This window comes from Mustela nivalis, assembly GCF_964662115.1.
Source record: "Mustela nivalis genome assembly, chromosome: 4".
Classification (NCBI taxonomy): domain Eukaryota; kingdom Metazoa; phylum Chordata; class Mammalia; order Carnivora; family Mustelidae; genus Mustela; species Mustela nivalis.
In genome coordinates this window covers 17756657-17781199 of record NC_139023.1, presented here as the reverse complement: position 1 = coordinate 17781199, position 24543 = coordinate 17756657, and the positions used below count along the sequence as shown (strand labels likewise).

Genomic DNA, 24543 nt, shown 5'->3' with positions numbered 1-24543 from the left:
CCCAGCAGGAAGCCTGATGTGGAACTCTATCCCGGAACTCCAGGATCATGACCTGAGCCCAAGGCAGTTGCTTAACCAACTGAGCCACCCAGGAACCCCAGTTGTTTATTTTTCTTGTTTTTTTTTTTTTTCCTTTCTTCCTCCTTTTGCATTTCTTAAATTAAAAAAAAAAAAAGTTGAAAACAATAAAGGGCAGAGCAAAAATGTTGCATTATCCCCAATAAAATTTTCCCTGAGATAAGACTTCCTCGGTGTAAGATTCTTCAGTAATCTTACAATGGCTGCTCCTTAAAGAACAGGCATAATTTCTGTTGTGTATGGGATTTTCAGAGCATTTCTAATGAATTCAGAGCATCATCTAATCACAGAAAGAATACTTCTTTGCACCCTGGAGGTCGATGTTCTTTGGCTTCTGAAAATACCTAAACTTGTTTTTGTTCATTTGTTTCCTATGTGGCACCTCCTTTTTGGCACATCCTCTTGGCATTATCACTATAGAGAACTTCCTGGAAAGCAAATCATTTTGTTGTGAATGGCAACGCTTTTGTCTGGCTTCTAGGTCATGCTTTAAACTCAGAACACATGGCAGAACTAAGCACACTATGTGAAAACGCCCAGTTATTAAACTCATGAGAATTTTTTTTTTTGGTGTTTTTTTGTTTGTTGTTTGTTTTTAAATGATGCAAAGTACTCAAGTTGCAAGTAAGACTAGTTTACATGAAAGTCCAATGATGTTGATTTTTGGCCAGAACTTGGAGTAGCTGGGAAAAATATCGAGAAAAAACAACTCTTATCAAAAGGCAAATTAGTTTTTGAAGCTGGTGTTAATTGGCAGCCAAGGTGTTTCATTATGAAGCTGAATTTTTAACAGTTGTGAGTCGGTTACTATGAAAACACCAGCCAGAAGAAAACACGGCAGTGCAATGGGTATTTCTTCAATCTCTCCTAATCCTTCTGCCAATGTGTCAATAAGACGAGGCTTGTTCTAAAACACCCATGCGCTGCCTAGAAATTGCCTGTGTTGGCTGTTTATTCAAATTTTTTCTCGATTGGATGTATATTTCATAATCATTGGATTCAGGGATGATCACTTTCAAACTGCAGGTGTTATATTTTTTCTATTTTGCAATTCTGTGTTTGAATAAAACCTTAAGAAGACCTTATTGGGAGAACCGTTTTTTTGTTTTGTTTTGTTTTGTTTTGTTTTGTTTTCCTTTGTAACCTAGAGCATAAACCTAACCACAGGAAATATATAAATTGTAACGAGGGAGATGATTCTTTTGGAGGAAGCAATGAGAACTGTGGCTTTTTATCTCTATGTGTACCTACTGCTGATTTTTTTTAAAGGAAAACACCTGAGGGCCACAGGTAGCAAGTTCCAACTGTTTATTCCCTTCCCTAATACTAAACAGCATGAAGAAAGTTTTTCTTCACACATAACATATCCCAAGCCCCTGGGAGTATGTATGCTTTGATATTTTTCCCATTCTGACATTTTCCCAGCTGGCTAAGAAAAAAAAGTTGGCTTGTTCAGTGAGTCCTCAACTTATAGGCAACAAATTCTTGTATTGTCCTGTCTGTCGTCATCCCTTTAACCTCTGCTACATTCAGCATTTAGTTTTATGGTGATATGTAGGGGAAAAAAATGATTTTTTGTGGGTGATATGATAAAAGTGTTGGCTTAAATGACTTGCCAGCAGTTCCACAGCCAAATAATTTAATTATGTGATTATAGTCTTATTGAAGCCTTTGCTATTGATTCTAAGAAGCAAGCATGGATCTATTTGTTGTCCTTCAAAACAAAAGCTGGTTTTTCTCTTGCCTTGCAGTCTCAGCTAGGGCTTTAACAGAACATAATAATGAATGCTTCTGCTGCAGCAAGTCACAGGGGAGGCTAGGACAATACTGAACTCATGCACACCGCTGATCCTTGCTTGCTGAGCAACATGTACACCTGGATTTCTGACAGCTCTGTGAGTTCACTAGAGACCTCTGTCATTTTGTTCATCCTCTTGTAGGCGATGGTCGAGACAGTTAACAACCTTCTCCAGCCACAAGCCTCAAATGCATGGAGAGACCTGACTACAAGCGATCAGCTACGGGCAGCGACCATGTTGCTTGACACTGTGGAGGAAAGTGCTTTTGTCCTGGCCGATAACCTTTTGAAGACTGACATTGTCAGGGAGAACACAGACAATATTCGTAAGTGGCCTTTGTTATACAGAAGGACCGGAGACCCTTGGACAGCAGAGGAGAGAAAGAAAAAAAATTTCTGTGGTAGTGTAGGTATTATGAGTGACTTTTATTTCAGTGGAGTTAAGTGATTTTCTTTTTTCTATAATTAGAAGTATATCACCTGTCATTGGCTTAAAAGTCATTCCTCATAAACATGTGTGTTTTCCTCCTTAGGATATCCCAATATTGGATATATTGGTCTGAGATCACTCACAGTTAGGTCATTTAGTTAGCTAATTAGTTTTTTATGTCCATGTATATCGATGTCTGCATTGTACTATTTAAAATTTATCCTCCTAACAGGGCCTGTGGGTCACGTCAGTTATGATAAGAATATCTCTGAATTATGTATTATAAAAAATCACTCATTTCAGTGAAGGTGATAAAACAGTGTTTTTTTTGTAATTGTGTTATTGGCTCATAAGGAGTATAAATCTATTTTTATTGTGCATAAGGATGTAGTTGACAGTTTTATTTCAGAAGATTTGATAAAGTTGTTTCAAACTTATTAGATTTAAAGATCGATCAATATTGATATAATAGTGCAGTTCTAGAGTATAAAGAGACTTTTACTTAATTCACAAAAGAAAGATAATATTTTGAAGATATAGTAACAATACTTTGAAGATATAGTGACAAAGTTGACAAAACATAAGGATTTGAGCTTGATTTTAAATTTTAGGCTTTATAATTGATTTATTTGTGTTCTTATTTACCTATTTAAAAGTTTTTGTTTTATTTTTAAGAATAAAGTACTAAGGAAATACTTTTGAAATGGAACATTGAACTACTATTCATTTTGACTACTATAAATTAGTAGAATATTAATTCCAGTATTTTGATTTCAGAGATATTTCAGTAATTTGGGAAATCATCTTAGCTTTGGTGTATTTCTCAATGAGTACTGATAACTCTTTGCCATTAACAGAGTTGGAAGTTGCAAGGCTGAGCACGGAAGGAAACTTAGAAGACCTAAAATTTCCGGAAAACATGGGTCACGGAAGCACTATCCAGCTCTCCGCAAATACTTTAAAACAAAATGGTCGAAACGGTAGGTTAGAGTTTATTTGTTAAGCATTGTGAGATGGAACTCGTCATCAGCGCTTTGTTTCTTGGCTTGGGGGTTTAGATCTGCTATCCAAAAGCTCTCTTACTCTCACTCAACTTATTCTATCTCTTCTCTTCCTCCTCTTTCCTCTCTTGCCCCCAAAACATTGCAATGTATTTGCTCTACAAAATTTGCAGATTTGGAAATTGTTCTGTGCATTTTCAGTTGCAGTACAATGTCAGAAACTTGAATCTGAGAGGAATTAATGAACAACAACATCCAGATATCTGACTTTTTTTCTTGAAAGGAGTCACTCTTACTGAGTTGACAGATTTAGTTTCTAAAATTTTTAATGGAAATTTTATTTCTCATTTTAAAGTTGTATTGTTTTCCTTATTCACTAGTTTTGAAAGTGTTTCTATAGTTTCTTTTGAAAAGCATACAGAAAATTTAAAATGTGAGAAGGTGAGTTGGGGGAAAGGTACTGGTCAATATAGGTCAGTTTGATACCAGATTCAATTCACTGAATATAATGAGAATTAAATAAAATCATAGAGAAAATATGTCTCAAGTTGTTACTGTATTAATTTTCTTTAAAGATTTTATTTATTTATTTGTCAGAGAGAGAGAGAGAGAGCACAAGCAGGGGGGCAGCAGGCAGAGGGAGAACCAGGTTCTCTATTGAGTAAGGAGCCCGATGTGGGACACCATCCCAGGACCCTAGGATCACGACCTGAACTAAAGGCAAACACTTAACCGACTGAGCCACCCAGGTGTCCCTAGTATTAAATTTTTAAAAACATACTTTTTGCCAACTAAATGAGACCTTTGACCTGTTAGATGATGGGAAGATGACCTCAGGCTGTAGCAACCAACTCATGGTGCAGGGTGCATAGTTTTAAAGAAAGAAAAGCCTGTTGAATAATACCAAGACAAAACAAATTGTGGCTGTTGTCAACAGAACAGAATTCTTTTAAGGTTGGAAATCGTATAAGTGACCTCCTAAGTCATTATATTGCTAATTTGACTATATGAATTTTGAGGCTATAATAAGATTTTCTACAAAGCAAAATCAGATTTCTGCATTAGCTTTCCAGCTGCTTTCCCTCTCTCCACTCTTCCTGCCTCCCGACAGAATATCCTGTTGACAGAAGCTTTAACCTACTGAGCCACCCAGGCACCCTGGGCTTGATGTATTTTAAGAAAGAAAATGATATGATCAAAAACATGTCACCTGTGTGGCTCAGTCGCTTAAGCATCTGCCTTCAGCTCCGGTCATAATCCCAGGACCAGGGATGGAGCCCTGCATTGGACTCCCTGCTCAGCAGGGAGCCTGCTTCTCCCTCTCCCTCTGCCCTTCCTCCCCATGTTAAAAGAAGGTTAATTTTACAGAGGAATGCAGGTGGGAGATAGTCATAAGAGAAAAAAATAAGGTGGAAGGATATATGGAGAAAGTGACTTTTGAAGAATATGGTAATTGTGTTCGATAACAGATAAGGATTTTGAGTCCTTGTTATGGTTGTTTTCACTGCAATTGAAATAAAATTCACATAAAATAAAATGCATATCCCTTAAGAATGTAGCCTGATGTATCTGACAGTTGCACATTCCAATGTAATATTACCTAAAATAAGATAAAAATCTCTTCTATTACTTGGAAATTGTTACCCGTTTCCAGTCTTCTTACCACCTCTCCCCATCTGATGCAAATACTCTCGTTACGATCTCTATAGACAAATTTTACCTGTTCTTAGACTTCTTAGACAAGTGGAATCATATAGTATGTGCTCTTTTCTGTCTGTGTTCTTTAACCAAACACAGTATTTTGGGGATTCTGTCATCATGCTCTAATGGTAGTTTCTTCTTTGTTCTATCGGTTGTTCTTCGTTGAGGCACAGTCTATTCCATTATATTCGTATGCCGTAATTCATTTGTCTGTTGATAGATTTTTACTTGTTTCCCTTTGGCAGATATTATAAGGTTGCTATTCATCTTATACAAGTTTTTTTTTTCTTTATAGATTTATATTTTCGCTTATCTAGGAAAGGTAGATATGTACAACTTCACAGAAAAAAAATCACCATTTCTCCAAATAGTTGAACTACTTCTCATTTCCACCTGTAGTGTGCAGGAGCTGTAGCTGTTCCTCATCTTTATAATGTTAGTGTGACCAGTCATTTTGATTTTAGAAATCCTCGTGGTTATGAGATGGTATCTTGGTATGTTTTTTCATTTTTATTTCCAGAAATACTAATGATGGTGATAATTTTTCATGTTTCTACTAGCCTTTCATGTATCTTTTTTTCTGAAGTTATGTGTTTATGTCTTTTGCCATTTTCATGTCTTATTTATTCATTTTTTTGTTGATTAGGAGAAACCCTATGTATAGTCAGCAGTCTAATATGTATTATTGTTAATATAATATGTATATTATATTTTATATCATAATATATAATATACATAATATATTATATAAAGTATGATATATTATTAATAATAAATAATATTGTTGATATAATATTTTGATAGACACATTTTAAATTTTGATAAAGTGTAGTTTACCTTTCTTTCTTTCCTTTATGATTAATGTCTTTTGGATCCTATTCAAGTCATCCTTGCCTACTCCAAGATTACAAAGATCCTCTATTTTGTTCTATAAGTTTTATAGTTCTGGTTTTTATGTTTAGATCTATGATCTGTCTTTAAGTCTTTAAGTTCGTTTGTTTGTTTGTTTGTTTTTAAGATTTTATTTATTTGACAGACAGAGATTATAAGTAGCCAGAGAGGCTGAGGGCGGGGGCGGGGAGCAGGCTCCCTGCTGAGCAGAGAGCCGGATGCTGGGCTGGATCCCAGGACCCTGGGACCATGACCTGAGCTAAAGACAGGTTCTAACCCAATGAGCCACCCAGGCGCCCCTAAGTCTTTAAGTTTTGAGTACAGAGCGATTCATTCACTTTTTAAAATACTGATAGATTGTTTTTCAGCATCATATGACGTTCCTTTTCTCATGAATATCTTGGCACTTTGGTTAAAATGAATGCTTAATTTTGTTGTGAATGTATACTGTATGGATTTGATTATAATTTAATTAGAAGTATCTAAATTTGGTGGAATGTACAAAGTAATCAGAGTTCCTTCCCAACTTATAATTCACATTTACATTTTTTTTCAGGAGAGATCAGAGTGGCCTTTGTCCTCTACAACAACTTGGGTCCTTATTTGTCCACGGAGAATGCCAGCATGAAGTTGGGAACAGAGGCTATGTCCACCAATCATTCTGTTATTGTCAATTCCCCTGTTATTACAGCAGCAATAAACAAAGAGTTCAGCAATAAGGTTTATTTAGCTGATCCTGTGGTGTTCACTGTTAAACATATTAAGGTAAGAAAATGCCATGATAAGTTTAGTTGTCCACATTGTCTGTATCTGTTACAGTGTGAACATGAACTAATTTTCCTTTAATTTTTCCTATTATTTGACAGATAGCAATTCATTATCTATAAGATGATAGTGCTGATTTTTCTTTTCTAAGATGAGGGAGGGGAATAACTCTTGAATATATAAATGCTTCTGATAAAAATATTTGTAGATGGATTTCTAAATGTGTCTCCATAATTAAAAAGAGTTAACAACATATTTAGTGGAATTGGACATGTCTTCACATATGATGTCACAAGTAATTATGTCTTTGTGCTTGAATGTATTTTTAGGTATGTACAAAGATTGTATTATAAAGTGAACAAAGATTTCTAAAGACCATCTTTTCAGAAATTGTTTAGAGTAATAAAATTCTTTATAGTGTATGTTACTTTGAAATTAGTTAAAGTCATTCTGAGACATTGATACTAGTATTCCAATAATATTAATTTTTTAAAAGGCAAACTCACCTCTAATTAGAGAAAATAAACAACAATATATGTTCAAATTTGCCTAGGCTTAATGAAGCCTACTTAATCTGAAAAACAGTGGTGTACATCTCCACAAAAGTTGGAACAGAGTATGAGGTGTGTTAGATGTAAAGAAAATGCTTATCTAATGTATGTGATCATAAAGTAGTTATTGGCTTTCTTGATTTTTTTTCCCCTCTGTAGCAGTCCGAGGAGAATTTCAACCCTAATTGTTCATTTTGGAGCTATTCCAAACGCACAATGACAGGTTATTGGTCAACACAAGGCTGCCGGCTTCTGACAACAAATAAGACACATACTACCTGCTCTTGTAATCACCTAACCAATTTTGCAGTACTGATGGCACACGTGGAAGTTAAGGTAAGATGTATGCCATAAAGTAAAGATATCTAAGCATATGGTCAGGATATCACTGTAAGAAGTCCTAAACCCACAGGCCAGTCTTATTTCAAAGGCTTTCCACTTTCTTATTAATTTTGTTAAAAAATTCTCTGGCATTCAACCCGTATCTTCTTCCTGGATGATTCAAATAAAGTTTTTTTATTTGTTTTTTGTTTTTGTTTTTGTTTTTGTTCTATTGTCAACATAGTTAATAAAATTGCAGTTCACTTATAAAATAAAAGTGTACTTATAACAATTTCCCTTAGTCTCCACTGTTTTTAGTTCATATGACCAAAGGAGACCATGTGAACAAATCAAAGTATAGGACACCAGGACAAAAGACCAATGCAGTGGGGTTAAGAACCAGGTCTGACATCAAATACTGCCAAACTGACTCTTGGAAAAGCAGCTATTAATGAGCACGATTAGCAATGCCTGTAATGCAAAGGGTGTAGGAAACGCTAAGTACATTCTGCCTGTCCTTTCTGCCTGCCTTTCCATTCTAGGGAAAAATCCAGGTGATAGGGTTTCCAAAGTCAGACACACAGCTCATGTGGCTGCATCAGTGTCCTCGGGCATGACTCTGGCTGCCATGGGTGGGGGAGGGCATGAAGGGGATTTAGATTTCAGATATATTTAGGACATAACAATACAAAAGGTATAAAAAATGCAAAGAGCTTATTAGCTTGTTTATAGAGACTGATGGATTAGTAACAAGAAATTATACACTTGCAAATTCTGTTCTCATCTCCCTGATGTCAATAAAAAGAGAGGAAGGATTACTCTCCAACATGTTTTCCAAAAGTGAAAACTGTGGCACAGGTTTTATCTACTCCGTGTCATTTTTCCAAATAAGTTCATCCAAAATTTTCCTTGACACATGAATTTGGATATGGTTTGGGTATCCCAGAGGAAGACCCAATCCAAACCCTGTTAGCACCTTACACGTAAATTACCTTAGCTGTGTCAGCATAGTTTACGTTTTGGTCTTTGAAGGACTACGTACCTTATTTTGTCAAAGCATTACAAATTGATGTAGTTTAGCAAGACTAGCTATACTAACAGATGTTAGGTTTCAATCTGGAACATGTTAGTGAGGCTTCTAGGATTCTGTTTTTCCATTTAGGGAATAAATTCAAAGTCAGAAAAATGGGCCATATTTGAAACAACAAAATATCCTTTTTAGCACCCTCTCCTCGATCCATTATACAAGAATTCTGGCTCTGACCATTATCACATGTCGACAAGAGACACAATAAATGCAAATCAGTATTTCCACGTAGCGGTCAGTCACACAGCGTGGACGTCCCGGTTTTCTGTACCGTAGACGTCCGCAGGTGCCAGTCAGCCGCACTTGGATCTCACAGCTTGGTTTTGGCACTTGAGAAACAGAAAACAAACAGACTGAACACCACCACCGGTCCAGAGAGAAACACACTAACCAAACTTGCATGAGACTAATTCCTCAAACAGAACACCAGTCTGTTTGTGCACAGTGAGAAATCCAGCCACCCGTTGGAATAGATATGTATTGTTTGCTAGTTGTCGCTTTCTAACTCCGCAGGAAGATGTATGAAGGAAACGAGATTATAGGGGATAGTTGGGCTTGATGAGCCTGGGAGGAGAGGGAGAGGAGTGAGCTGAGTAACCTCACGGCTGTCGCTGTTAAGCTGTGGTACCCTGATGTGTCGGTCTTTGTTCCAGGCGCCGCCTGTGCCCTGTACGCGCCGTCCTCACCGGTCATCTGCGCTTCTCTGCCGTTCATTGAGCACTTCCTTCATTCTTTCATCAGCATTTTTTGCGTGTTGACATGGAGACCTCCCCTGTGATTCTGCAATACAGGGGAGGATCATCTAAGAAGGCAGGGTTGGTCAGAAAGGGCTTATCAAAAGAATGTCCCATTCTGAAGGACAGGCAGAATGTACTTAGGAAGGCAACGTGTGCAGAACTGGCACTGACCGCATTCTTGCAACACTTTCTTCACTTTGCCTTGGGTGCACCCCTCCCTCCTGTCTCTTTCCTTCCTGAGCCCCTGATCCCTCTTAGCTTCCTCTTCCTTCTCATCGCCGTGACCTCTCATTGTTGCTCTGGACCTACGTGTAATTAGATCTACGATAGGCATTATCTGTTCTTTGCCCCTATGTGATTCCCAGATTTTCTGTCTCCATTTTTTTTTAATTTTTTTTTTTTTTTTTAATTTGACAGACAGAGATCACAGGTAGGCAGAGAGGCAGGCAGAGAGAGGAGGAAGCAGGCTTCCCACTGAGCAGAGAGCCTGATGCGGGGCTCTATCCCAGGACCCTGGGACCATGACCCGAGCCGAAGGCAGAGGCTTTAACCCACTGAGCCACCCCTGTCTCCATTTTTAAACTCCAGAATCACAGAGTCAACTGCTGACTGGTCCTGTCCTCTTAGACTTCTAATAAGGGCCTCAATTCCAGAACCACACTTCTGATATGCTCCCGCCTGAGACTTCTCACTAAAGGGCTGCTCTGCCCTTCCAGCAGGCCCCAAGCCCCGCACCATTTTTTATTTGTTTCTTTTTGCTCACACTGCACACCCAGCCCCAGGGGTACCCCCAGCATATACTGCAAGATCAAGGATCGGACAAGTGCTCACCACCTTCGCCACTACCATCTAGCTTCCGGCCCCTGCTATCTGGCCTTCACTTTCTAGCGACAGCCCCTTAGTTGGTCTCTCTGCTTCTCTCCATGTCCCTCCTAAATTTATACTCAGTAGAGTTGCCAGAGGGCTGCTCTTCACTGTGAGTCAGACCTTCTCACCAGTCTGATTCCTTCTCAAAAAGTCGCTCTGTAATCCCTTTAAAATGCCAATCAGGTACTTCAGACCTTTGATCCAGTCTGAACTGACTCCTTGCCTCAATAAGAGACAAGAAAGGGGCCAGATCTTGGCCTCTTCACATCTTTGGACGTCCTTCCCTAGGACTCTTCCTCTAGCACACTTGGCTTCAGCCGTGACAGGCCACTTTGCCTTTCCACAAACACATCAGGTATTAGACCTGAGAGTGCCCCCCCACACCCCCCCCAAACAGCCACCACAGCCAACGTCCTCATCCCCTTTAAGTCTCGGCTTCACTGTCACCTTCTCAAAGAGGCTCACCCTGTCCACTTTATTTAAAATTTCAGATTACCCCACCCCCACAACATACTGTGAGGAATAAATAAGGCAAGACCATTTCCTGACCTTGGGGAATTCATAATTTACCAAGGGAGAGAAGGGTGAAGACTGATTTTTGAATGGGATGGTAAGAGAGATCTCATAATTTTAAAGAAGAAACATTCAACTAAGTTTGAAGATCTAATTAGCTTTATTAAGGGATTCACGAATCAAGCAGTGTCCCATCTAACAAAGTAGAGGGGGAATCCCACCGATTTGTACAATATGGAAGGTTTTTATAGGAGAGGGTAGGGCGAGGAAGTAATGTATTAGCAAAATTAAGGAACGGATGGTTTCAGTCAAGGTCATCTTCCCTTGTGGGAAATATAGGGGGTCTTGTTAGGTGGAATTACCTCATCTTTGGGGGAATGGAGAGGACCCATGTGACAGATGACCTCATTGGTGTTGATCAGAAAATTCCTGACTGGTTAGGTAAGACTTACATTTCTAAGGGAGGTTGAAACTGCAAGTAGGTTAGGTATGAAGCCCAATATAGGGGCTTGATACCTTTGGTGACTTGGCCTGAGTAATGCCATTTTGGGCCTATGGTTTACTTTTTAACAATAACTAGATCGTTTTAGGGAGGTTAAAGAAGAAAGGGGATGCTTCTACCTAAAGTGGCAATTTTGCTGGTTAACTATTTCTGACTTTGCTGTACTTATGTTGTCTAAGGAAACATCTGATTGTCTTCTCTTTTAGACACAAAAGTAATCATTCCAAATGAATGATTTTTTAGACACAAAAATCATTTTGTGTAGCTCAGTCCACTAAGCATCGGACTCTTGATTTCCACTCAGGTCATGATCTAGAGTCCTGAGATTGAGCGCCACCTTGGCCTCCACACCGAGCAGGGAGTCTGCTTGGGATTTCTCTCTCTCCCCATCTCCCTCTGCCTCTCCCCCTGCTCAGGACCCTGCCCTCTCTCTCTCACAAATAAATAAAACATATATTTTTAAAGTAATCCTTATAGAAATTTAGGTAATTTATACTAAACTGATATAGTATCTATGGTATTTTAAAACCTTTCCATTATTGTGAATCAGCTACAGGTTGATTTGTCTGTTGTTCAGACAAATATTAAATACATCAAATTCAATCGTCTATCTCTTCTCTTACTAGTGATTGTTTTTATGAACATCCTTTGTGGGAGGAGTATTTTAGTTTACAGGAGTGTAAGTTTCAGACCAACTGATTAAGATTTCTACTGTGATTTTGTAAAGCATTATAACAAATGCTTTAGAAAAGAGTTGACAGTTTCTATCTCTTTCCTCTACTCAAATTGTAGTTCTTTGAGAGATAATTAAAAAATAATAATAATAACTTTCTCCTATTAGTTCAACTTGACATTGATTTTCTTTTTTTTCTTTAAAGATTGTTATTTATTTTTTGGCAGACAGATCATAAGCAGGCAGAGAGGCAGGCAGAGAGAGGAAGGGAAGCAGGCTCCCCGCTGAGCAGAGAGCCAGATGCAGGGCTTTATCCCAGGACCCTGGGATCATGACCTGAGCTGAAGGCAGAGGCTTTAACCCACTGAGCCACCCAGGTGCCCCCCCCCTTTTTTAAAGATTTGTTTGTTTATTTGAGAGAGCACCGAGCAGGGGAAGGCTGCGGGCTTATCCTTTCTGACTGACTGACCCAGGTGCCCCTTTATTATTTTTAAAAGGCTTCACTTCCTTAGTTTGATGCTTGCATCTTTCTCTTTCTGTGTGTTTTTTTTTTAATTTAATTTATCTTATTGTCCGCACCCCAAATTCACTCCAGTCCAGGTATAAACATTGATTTTGCTGTTTGAAATCATTGCGTTTATTTCTTTATTTAGTATTGATTCATCACAGTGACAATTTAGAAAATTTTAATGTCATACCATAGATTCGGCGTGTCAAATATTTTATAGCTAAACTTTTTCTAAGCTGGACGAAAATAAGTAGTTTCATGTTGCAAGATTCTGCAGTTGCTTATGAAGGAAAGTACTTATTTTTAAAAAATAATATTTTTTATTCTTTAAATTCCAAAAAGTCATTTTGAGTTTAAGCAATGATTTTATTAGTAAAAAAATAATATGTTTAGTGTATGATGCTTAAGGTTATACACTTCCATTGTCAAATTTTTATGCTTATTATTTTTTTTAATTTTACCATATATAGCATGTTGGGATTGAGGGAGAGCTAGAGATTAAAAACTGTAACTAGTGTATAGTACTTTAAGTACTTATTTAGGGAAAGATAGTAGAAACTGGCAAATTGAATACCCTCCAAATATGGAATATTCCACAAAAAGAAAATGGTTCCAAAAATGGTCAAACATGTAAGATTTTGTTAAAACCAAGGAGATTCTGATGTGTCTGAGGAACTTCAGTGGAAAGCATTAGAGAGAAATTGCATTAGTGGAAAAAGTCGAAGGGTCTAGAGTAGAAGGACTAAAAGCCATCAGAATGACTTTGGATGTGGGTTTTACTCAAAGTACAGTGGAAAACCACAGCAGAGCTTTGAGCATGTGTTCATATGTAATATATTAAGTGTTTTACATCTACCAGTTTGAAATATATTTGTTAAGAGGGAAATTTCACCCATGCCTAGACCTTAAATGATATGTATATATCTTTAAGTGTGAATTCGTTTTTATACTGAGAAATATATATTTTGCAAGATAGCTTATCTCTGTGTCTCTTTTAGTTCCTCTGATTTTTAAATCCTTTGAAATCAGTTACTGTATTTATTCTGGAGCCCAACATACCTAGACCTAAGCCTATAACAAGTTGTGATTTTCTAGAGTTGGTTACATTTTTGTCCAGGCTACCAAGAAGCAACATACCTCTTTTGGTTGATAAAAGAATGATAGCACTACCTTCCTCACTGATCCACACCCTTCCCCCTGAATTAAAAGGTTGCAAACACACAACTTTTAATTTCCTAAGTCAGAGAGAATATTTCCTATTTCATGTTACTTGTGAGCAGTAAGCTGAGGAGACATTTCAAAATATGAGTGAGTGTGAAAGGAGAATTTTCTTCCCAACACCGTGGCTCTTGGAGCACCACATGACCTCTTTTGAGGTCTTTTGAATAAATAACAAGAAATGAAGAATGCTGACTCCATATCACTTCCCCCTAATCTATACTGAATCGCCAATTGCCTACAGTGTTTTTCGTTTGACTTCTGATCAAGTTGCTGTAATACGGGGAAATTACTATAGAAGAAGAAAGAGAAAGTTCTATCTTCTCTCTATCTCTGTACAGGACAGGGAAGAAGAGAGGAAAGATAGCTTACCTAGGGATAGCCAGGAGGACACTTTTTGCATATGCATTTGAGAGGAATTGGCAGCTATTTCTGGTCAGAACTCTTAAGTTTGTGAAAGGGGAAGATATATCCAAAATTAGCTATTTATAGAGAGAGAACAGCTGAAATTATGGATCTGAAGAAAAAATAGCCATTAAAAATTCTTTTAGCACTTATTTCCTCTACTCTTTTTACAGAACTTTTATTAAAAAATTGAAAGAACAGGGACGCCTGGGTGGCTCAGTTGGTTAAGCAGCTGCCTTCGGCTCAGGTCATGATCCCAGCGTCCTGGGATCTAGTCCCACATCGGGCTCCTTGCTTGGCAGGGAGCCTGCTTCTCTCTCTGCCTCTGCCTGCCATTCTGTCTGTCTGTGCTTGCTCTCTCCCCCTCTCTCTCTCTGATAAATAGGCAAAATCTTAAAAAAAAAAAAAATTGAAAGAACAGTACAGTAAACACTCATATGTCCATTTTTCTGAATTTACATTTGAATTTTTGACACATTCGACTGTCACTTTTCTGTATATGTGCATATATATTTAGCTGTATTATTTAAAAAGTAAATTGCTAACTTTATAATATTTAATTCCTAAATCTTCCAGCAAACATGTTTTAAGAACACAGACATTCTCTCCCTACTATTAGCACACACAGGAAATGTAACATTGATTAAGTACTATCCTCTAGTACAGAATCCATACACAAATTTTTCCAATAATTCAAATAATGTCCTTTATAGTCTTTTATTTTCCATGCAGTACCGAGTCAAGAGCCACACATTGCCTTTAGTTGCTACATCTCTTTAGCCTTCTTTAATGTGGAAGTTTTCGTACTCATTTCTGTCTTTCATAACAATGACATTTGTTATAGTCCAGGCCATTTGTCGTGTTAGAATATTCCACAATTTCAACCTTTCTGATTGTTTTCTCATATTTAGATTCAAATTAAACACTTTTGGCAAGAAATCTATGTGGGAGATACTGTATCCTTCCCATTGGATCAAGAGGCCCTTATTGGAATATTGAGCAGGACCTTGAACTTTTTGTAGTTAGAAGGAATCTGTGAGAATATATTTGAAAACTTTGTTTTATTCATCTCATTTTTAAAATTGAAATTTGTTTAGTCTACCCTTTGTTTCTCAAATAGTTGACTGTTGTCTTCGTAATAGATAAAGCTCATGGTTTAATTAATAGCACAGATGGGTAGTCAGCAAAATCAGTACTTTGTGAGAAATGTCTTACCCTTGTGGTAGCGGATGCTGTGGAAACACGCAGGAACGAGTCTTAACCTTGCAGGGTCAGGGAATATGCTCTAGACGAAGGCACATAACCATTTAAGCAAAATGAGAGTGACAGGGTTAAAGTAGCATGAAATAAGGCTGGGTTTTTATGGTTTTATAGTACCCCTTTTCAGTAAATTTTGTGTTTTGAAGCGTATTCATAATACCCTCTGATTGTTTTTATTTCTGGGTTGTAGTGGAATTGTCAAGCAAAAAGAAACCTGCGATCTTCTCATACACAGCTTGGATCCTTACACTTAGGATTTGTAGGTTCATTATCATCTTCAGTAAATAAGCTTGGCTAAAAATAGCAGCTGGAGGTTCATCTACAATTCTAGTTTGAAATATTTTGTAAGGAATAAGTAATCAAGTTTATATGGAGATTCCAAGGAGTGGAGATTAAGTGAGAACTTCACCTCCCAGAAGGGCCTGGCTTGTCCCGTAATAGTAAGAATGAATGTCATGTCTTTAATGTGTACATACAGTATCTCATTTAATCCACAACACCACAACACATATTATTATCATAACTTATTTGCCCATTTATAATCTGAAGAGAGGTTGCAATAAGAACTAAAAATCAGGATACTTAGGGTCCTGATTCCAGTTCTTCGGAAAATTACTTCTTGTTCTCAGGAAAATCATCAGATTTCCCAGTTCTTATTATTACATCAGTAAAATAAGACTAATAATTTTTTTCTAACATCATCTCAGACTTACTTCAGGGATTGAATAACAAAATGTATTAAAATCATTTTGAGGATTATAAAGTTTTCTGAAAATATATTTTTTAAATTCACAATATGCTTACCTGTCCTTAAAGCCCTTGAGCTCTTGGTTCTGGAGGTAGTTAACTATTAAGACCCAAATATTTAATTTTGTTTCTAATAAATGTAATGATTTTTATCTACTTCTATACAGCTAAGTTTTCCCTAAAGAGGAGAAGACTTTAGGTTAGAGCTTTGTCTTACTTTTTGAAGTGACAGAGATTTTTCCCACAATGAAATCGCCCAAATAATAGATTTGATGCAAGATATTATCATACCTACATGTAATTTTCCAGCCCTTCAAAATGTTGGTTATAAGGACATTAAATTCCTGCAATATCAGCACAACCCAATTCAATTTTAAGTACAATCATATATCAACACAAATATAATCAATACATAACTTTTTTATTGACTGCATTTCTTCTTCATTAGTGAGAGTAATTTTTAGCCTTGACTAACTGAAGGAATGATTTTTTTCCATTAATTTAAATGTAATAGCTCTACTTACCCAATTTACCCATGATTCAGAAAGTGTTATCAACCAACTAAACAAAAGAAAACAGGCATTTTCCATCTTAATGTTCTAAAAATATCCTTAATTGCTCATACTGTTCTTAGTAAGAACTAGTTGATATGTTTACTAAGTGTACTCTACTTGCTCCGGATCACAAAATTTGAGTGTGTGTGGTTTTTTGGGTTTTTTGTTTTTGTTTTTGTTTTAACATCAAGGCTATGTAGTGATTCTTTTTTTCCTAGACTGTTTCATTCCATAGTGTCTAGTAAATTGATAAGCCTAAAGAGCTATTGCACTCCTGAGGAATTAGGCTAGATTTTCAGAATAGTTATTTATATAACTTTCTAAGGTAGCCCGCAAAGCCTACTTGTATAAATAAGATTTTAAAAGCATTTGAACAAAAATATGGCTGAACTAAACCATTTTCCTGTCTCTGCAATTCAAAGGATTGCCAATTTACTGTGTGTATCCTTATAGTGTCAGCATCACTATTTAAAGGTTTTCTCTGGTTGGTTGTTTGCTGATTTAAATAACCAATTCATAGAACTTATATGATATTAATTTTATAAAATTTAATGTTAGCTCAAGTTATTTTCTCTAGACATGTGAGGTAATTGTCCCCACGGTTATTATCTGGAAGACCCCTATTCTGTTTAAAATGCAATAAATTTATTCATGAAAATGGAAAAAAGAGAGCCCACTATCCATCCCCTTTTTCTTTTTCCTGAAATTGCTTTAGTTAAGAAAATCAAAGGAAATGGAATAATGAAATAAAAATGAGATATGTGTGTGCATGTGTGTGTGTGTATGTGTCTGTTTATATTTACATGCTGTTTTATTTAGTACCTGAAGCAGAATAGACATCAGTGAAAATTCTTAGAATGATTCTACCAGACATTTGCTAGATATTTTGGGCTAGATGCAATTTCTAGTTTTATGGCTTTGATGATCTAGTTATACAAAATTATTTTCTCTTTTAAATCTTCATTTGTTTCTATTTGTTTGTTTCTATTTGAAAACTTTCCTTATTGTGGAGAATTTATCTTTGCTTACATGACAAAGGAAATTAGTCTATGAGAATAATACATATGTAATATAATAATTATATAATATATATATTATTCTCATAGAGTAATTTTCCTTATATATAATATATTATACATATTAAATATTTGGGCATATATCTATATATGATTTATATAGATATATATATAGAGAGAAAATAATATATATATTATTACTTGTGTAATTTCCTTGTGTGTGTGTGTATGTGTGTACACATTATATATGTATATGAGATATGATATCTATCGATCTAATATATATCAATAGATATAAACATTTCTGGGTGATTCAAGCCTGGCAATTCCAATATTTCATTTCACTAAACTTCAGCTTTGCTACGCCTTTCCAAATCACCTAACCTCTTTAGGAAGTACGTTCAAAAATTGTGTGCATATGCGTGTGTGTGTGTGTGTGTGTGTGTGTGTGTGTGATTTAACGGAAATAATCTTAGGAGAAGTTACCCATTTTGTATAAGATTTAGGAGGTTTTCTGAATAATTGCCAGCAAACTTTGTTTTAATGAAACTGGTGGATTTAATCATTAGAGTCAAAGGATATTTTTAAGAAATTTTTACACAGGCAAGCCTGGTTCTGTCCATTTCTAAGGAGCTTAGTGTAATTGGTTCATAAAAGGAGACACAGGAAAGAATCTGTGGTTCTCTCTACTGTTGGTGAGGTTGTGAAGAACATGGAATATTTGGCCACGAGTTAAAGTGATCAACTTTTTAGAGAGCTTACTGAGATACAGCACTACCAGATCAAAAATATACCTAATGGTTAATAAGTAATTATATGCATATGTATTATTACTACTTAACTGTGACAATTAGTAGTGTTTAATACTAATTAGTAGTAGGGCTATAGTGTGAAAAACTATAAAAATATTTTCTAAATGTGTCTTTCTGTCCTCTTATACTACAAATTTTTTACTAGATATTTAATTTAGGAGCTATATCATTGCATAGTTTTAAGATATATAAATGTGAGACTTCAAAAAGCACAATAATTAAACAGATATGATTCATATTTAATAGAAATAGCTATGACATGTTTCTTTCTGTCTTTTTCTAATCTTCTATAGAGAATTCAAAGGAGTCAAAAGTAAAATTCTCTTTGCCCTATAGTTCTGCTCTTACAAAACCGACATTACATAGACTCCTAGTGTTAATCCAATGTGATGACCTCAAACGAAATATCTTTTCAACAAAAATGTTGAGCAGAGGGGTGCCTGGCTGGCTGAATTGGTAGAGCATGCAACTCTTGATCTCATGGTTGTGAGTTCAAGCCCCACACTGGGTGTAGAGATTACATAAAAATAAAACCTTAAAAAAATTTTGAGCATAGAATACAAAGGATTTTACTTAATGGCATCACCTCATAGGTTCTTAGACTTGTAGGAATTAGTTTCCATCTCTCCAAATATGTCCTTCCACTTGGTATCTAGAGACTTTACTGGTAGACTAACTGTTCATTAGTCAGCTCCTTTGCATCTGTGAATTCATCATATAGGCTGTTCGTGTCCAAAATATTCATCATTTTTAAACATTTCCAAGCACACTGGCTGTTAACATAAGGTAAAACACTATCAAAGATAATGGTTTTAAAGCACTGAGGTAATTTCACTTTATGATTTCAAGATTGGATTCCAAATAAGTTACCATTTTAATCAAGGAGTGAGAAAGTCCTATTTAACTTGATTGCCCTACAGTGGTGACATTTTCTCTGAAAATAGTCTTAAATCCCCCCAGAATAAGTCATGGTTCTTTTCTGTATGAGATTTTGTCCTAATCCACACAGAACTTCATGCAACTCAGATGAAATCAGTTTACCTTTTCTAGGTTCCTTATAGCTTTTTCAGAGTTCATCAGTTTTGGAGAAGCATCATAAAAATTTGTTTTGCTATAAACTTTTTCTTCATTCTCATCTGTCACATATTTCAAAATTAGGGAAAGACATTCTTTTTATCCCACACTTTGAAAATAGAATTTCATAGAAGACCAGTATTCTAACATCTCTATGACCAGGAGAAATGCTATCTATCTTGTAAGACATGTCTCAGGAGACTGTCCCCTTACCTTTAGAAACTTATTTTAAAAATGCACACTTTGAGGAAACTGAAAAGTGACCAAAAAGTTTCATTATAAAACTTCATTATCACAGGCGAGCAAACTACATCTCCTTTTAGCTGCCTTATGTATAAGGTATACAGGACATTTAGTAGGTAAGAACTGTTTATTTTCTTTTCTAAAAAGTTTATAGGCTGAATGGAATTTCCCAAAATTTACATTTGCACTGTTTGTTAAATATGCATATAGGAAAGTAACTTTCCTTAGGTACATAAGGATATTAAGGGAACAAAACAACAATGAATGTTTATTCTGATGGTATATGCCAGAGCCTTCTATGACTGTTAATTTCAACTGAGGGATGGTGTCTTTTCTGAATGGGAAGGGGAGATTTTTAAAAAACCTTTTGATTTTATAAAAACTTGCCTGTCTCTTCCCAAACTTGTGAGATCCAACCTCCTTATGCACATTCATAAACGTTCTCTTTCCTGTGTCTGTGTGGTCCCAAATCCATTGCTGCATAAGGGTCAGAATGTCCTGCCTTGGTTACCTCTCTAATCTGGGTTTATGTATTCTTCCAAGTGTCTTTATTATGCTGTCTTTTTTGGTATTGTCATAGTATTATATTACGGTCGTTCTCAGTTTCACCAATGAATTGTTAGAAACATGGTCACAATATTTACAATGTTCACAATTGAAGTAGCGCTATCTTGATACAAAGCACAAAGTTAACCTAAAGTCATAGAGGAAGACACAATCACAAGCACTAACACTGTCTCACTTGGGGCGACACAGCCATGGTTGACCTAGTAGTGCGAAGTGCAAATCACAGATGCCAACGTCAAGAGTCAGGGTGAAAGCAGCAAGAATCATTAAAGAAAGCAGGTGATCAATACTGCGTCCAGTCAACACTGCAGATAGTACAGCTTCCTACCTCTGATTTTTAGGCTGTCATACAGATTTGTGCTTTTCTGAAGCATGTCTGATGGCTGGAACTCTTTTATGTCTTGGGGAGGGCTTTCCAAGAATTCAAAAACATAGTACTAAAATTAGGGTCATCCTGAGCAAACCTAGACAGTCACCCTCCCACCAAGCTTATCCATACTGCATATTAGTTGAATCATGTGGGGGGTCAATTACTTACTTTCTGTGTTTCAGTTTCTTCATCTATAAACTAGAGATAATAATAATGTCGCATCATAATGTTTTGTATGTTTCGGTGTCCTAATAAAGTAAATAAGCACTTCCAACAGAATACGAAACCTTTAAGTGGTATTTTAGCTTTTATCATCATCGTCACCTTACTTAACACAGAAACACTAAAGATGGAATTTTCTGTCTGCCTGGCCTCGTTCTGTACCATCACCCCAGACACTTCTAAAATCTTCCTATTTACTGCTCAATCATTTAATTTCCTTTAAAACATTCTAACTGATCACTAATCAATTTTTGGTTTATCAGCTTCAATCTACCCTTTTTAACCTGTTTCTCTGCTTAACGCTCAGCTCCAGTAAGCTACTTAGCTCCTACATTCTCTACTATTTTCTTTTCTGTTTACTTCTTTATGATAGCTGTAAGTTTGGCTCACTAAATATGGTGAGATTTTGTTTATTATCATTATTAATTTTTATTTTTAGAAAAGGGAGCGAGAAAGGGGGAGGGACAGTGGGAGAGAATCTTAATCAGGCTCCATGCCCAACACATAGAAGGGGGGTTTGATCCCATAGCCCTGAGATCATGACCTGAGCCAAAATCAAGAGTCAGGCACTTAACTGACTGAGCCACTTAGGCACCCCATATTTTGTTTTTTTAACTCAAAGCAAGAAACTTTCCAATAACGTAGAGTGTGCTGTACTATGTTTTTGAAACCAAGGAGATGTGCTGAATAAGATCTGTTAAATCCAAAGGACAGTTCGTTATGGATCTTTTGTGTTCTCTTACTTGTTAGTGCTTCTCTCTTAGCAATTAAGAACCTGAGAATGTTTAGATTGATTTTGTTCAGTGTCATACAAACTTGAAAATTGTTGCTGAGTTTTTTGGTTAATTTACTGTAAAAATCCTATGAAACACAGTTATATTGCTCTTCTTGCTGGGTTACTCAACTTTGACCTTCATCCTGTTCTATAAAGGAAATCCTGATTTCCTGAATTCATTGAGCCCTTTATTTTTTCAAGCATTTGCAGAGTGAACTTTATGTCTGATGACTTGTTTCCCAAGAGTTAGAGCTATGCTAGGAACTGATTTACAGAGTTTATACAACTTTTATCAGAAAATAGTCTTTTGTAATCCTACTGACTTCTGTGATACATTAGTAGGAAGACAAGTGCTCATATGTTTGCAAAAAAGAAAGAAAGAAAACTTATTTAGCTATGTTACAAATATTTTGGAACGAGATATGTTTAAGAGGCAATTTAAAAACCATGGTATTATGCTTTAACAAATCTGAACATTTAAATGTACACATTATTATGCAGAAAGTAAAACAGGTTATTGATAATTACTGGCCCACAGTTAATAAGTACTGTAGGGTGATTTTCAAATAGTGTTTGGAAAATGCAACTTTCTAAAATTCTGAAAAAAGATAAATCATCCAGAAAGTTTCAAAATTAATTCATATAGTTTGTGTCCTATCTGGAAACACTTATGCAGTTAAAGTGAAAACCATATCAAAATCTATTTCTCCATCTTGTTTGTTGACTTCTCTTTTGGACAATAATGTTAGAAACATCAGGATTTCCACAGAAGGTCTTAGTGTATTCAGATTGAATTATTTTAAAATCATAAGACAAAAATCACATTTCCCTTTTCTGTAAATTTGGGTATTAGATGTACCTACTTGTATAATTGGTTATTTTACATTGACAGAGTAGCTTTCACAAAACATCATTGTCTATGGCATTTTTCTTTCCCAAATGTGACGCTCACCGTGTTGTGGCATTTGAGTTACTCAGCAAGCTCTCCATAGTAATAGGACAAAGTAAATTCACAAAGACAAATGTAAAAGGGAAAATCAGAAATTTTCCACAGGTTTTACAAAATATTTGGCATTTCCAGTATGAATAGAAACCTCATAGAAAGCCTGAAAAACAAGTATTGTTTTAATAAAAATGTCTTTGTAGAGAGGATAGAATGATTCCATTTCCCCAAAATATCTCATTTCTGGAATATCATTCTGGGAATCACCCTGTCTTTCTGCCTGGAAATTTTCTCTCCTGCCTCACCATCTTCTCTTTAGAAGTTAATCTCCTTGAAGGTTTCGATTTTTTGTATTTAAAAAAAATTTTTGAGTTCATAAACATTCTTTCCAACAAATTATACTAGTCTATGAATGGTACAGACTCTGGGAGAAAATATTAGGTATGTATCTTGTGTTGCTACTTTATCTTTTCATTATAACTTGAAGAAGAATATAAAGGTGAAATTGATCTCCTTTATATAAAAGACAATAATTTGTCTTTTATTATTCAAAAGTCATAAACATATTTGTACAGTAATGAATGTAGATTTCAAATTCTAAAGTTAAAAATCTTCTCCCTTTGAATGATGTAGGAATTTTGTGACCTTAATTCATCAGTAACACACATCTTATTAATAACATAAACTAAATTGGAAATGTTACAAAGTGAATTTAGGTAATTCATCAGTTGGTTGGAATAATGTTTTGTGTCATTAGTTAACATTAACATTTATTTCTGTTCAGTTGTTATTTTTCTGATCTATCCTTTATCATTCATACAGACTTTTGATTATTTATATGAAAGTTGCTGTCAAACAAGAAAATAATTAAGACTGTTCTCATATTTTTCCTTAAGATTTTATTTATTTATTTGACAGAGAGAGAGAGCATAGTGGGGAGGGGCGGAAGGAGAGGTAGAAACAGATTGCCCGCTGAGCAAGGAACCCAACATGGGGCCCCATCCCAAGACCCCAAGATCATGACCTGACCAAAGGCAGACGTTTAACCAACTGAGCCACCCAGGTACCCCTGTTTTCAGATTATAAACGGAAATAAGAAACATTGACCTTGTGTAAGAATTATGTAAAAGATCCCACGTTTCTCAAAACAAACAAACAAAAAAGAACATAGACTTTCTCATTTTCATATATGTTATCTTTCTTTTTTTTTTGCTTTCATATGTATTATTTTAATTATCACAAGATCTGAAGCCTTATTTTATCTCTATGTGTATGAGGCTTTTGATATTCAAAAGGTTAAGTAGCAAGATAACAATTGTGAAATCTGACTGATAAGGTTAACTCCATGCCTTTGGACTCTGTAATTGACTCCTACAGTCTTCCGGGCATAGTTTGGTCTCCATTGTCATAGTTGCTTAATACCTTGACATTTCAGCATATCTTAAGATATTATGGTGTTTCAACCTTCTTATTTTCCAACTCTAATTTTATCTTTTACTTAAGATTTTAGAGCAGGGGGTCGCCTGGTTGGCTCAGAGGGTTAAAGCCTGTGCCTTCGGCTCAGGTCATGATCCCAGGGTCCTGGAATCAAGCCCCACATGGAGCTCTCTGCTCGGCAGGGAGCCTGCTTCCTCCTCTCTCTCTCTGCCTGCCTCTCTGCCTACTTGTCATCTCTGTCTGTCAAATAAATAAATAAAATCTTAAAAAAAAAAAAGATTTTAGAGCAGGTAGTTTAAGAACCCAAGAGTCCCCCAAAATGTGTAATGGACAGCATGCTATATAACTTTTACTTTATAATTTAAATCTATTCGAGAATGTAGGGATAATTTAAGAGAGATTCCTTTAGTAGGGATAATTTAAGAGAGATTCCTTTATTTAGTCAGCACATTAATTGTGCATCCACTCTGTGGGAGA

At 36.0% G+C, this 24543-nt stretch overlaps 1 protein-coding gene across 35 annotated transcripts in view; it reads left to right on the top strand.

The window, feature by feature from the left end:
- ADGRL3 (adhesion G protein-coupled receptor L3) overlaps nucleotides 1-24543 on the top strand; it is an 820407-nt gene that overhangs the window by 678759 nt on the left and 117105 nt on the right. For all 35 annotated transcript variants that reach the window (XM_082727882.1, XM_082727890.1, XM_082727888.1 and 32 more), the window contains 4 exons: nucleotides 2019-2202; nucleotides 3164-3286; nucleotides 6456-6664; nucleotides 7375-7551. In XM_082727882.1, coding sequence (XP_082584008.1) covers nucleotides 2019-2202; nucleotides 3164-3286; nucleotides 6456-6664; nucleotides 7375-7551 — 693 coding nt within the window. The remainder of the gene's footprint in view (nucleotides 1-2018; nucleotides 2203-3163; nucleotides 3287-6455; nucleotides 6665-7374; nucleotides 7552-24543) is intronic.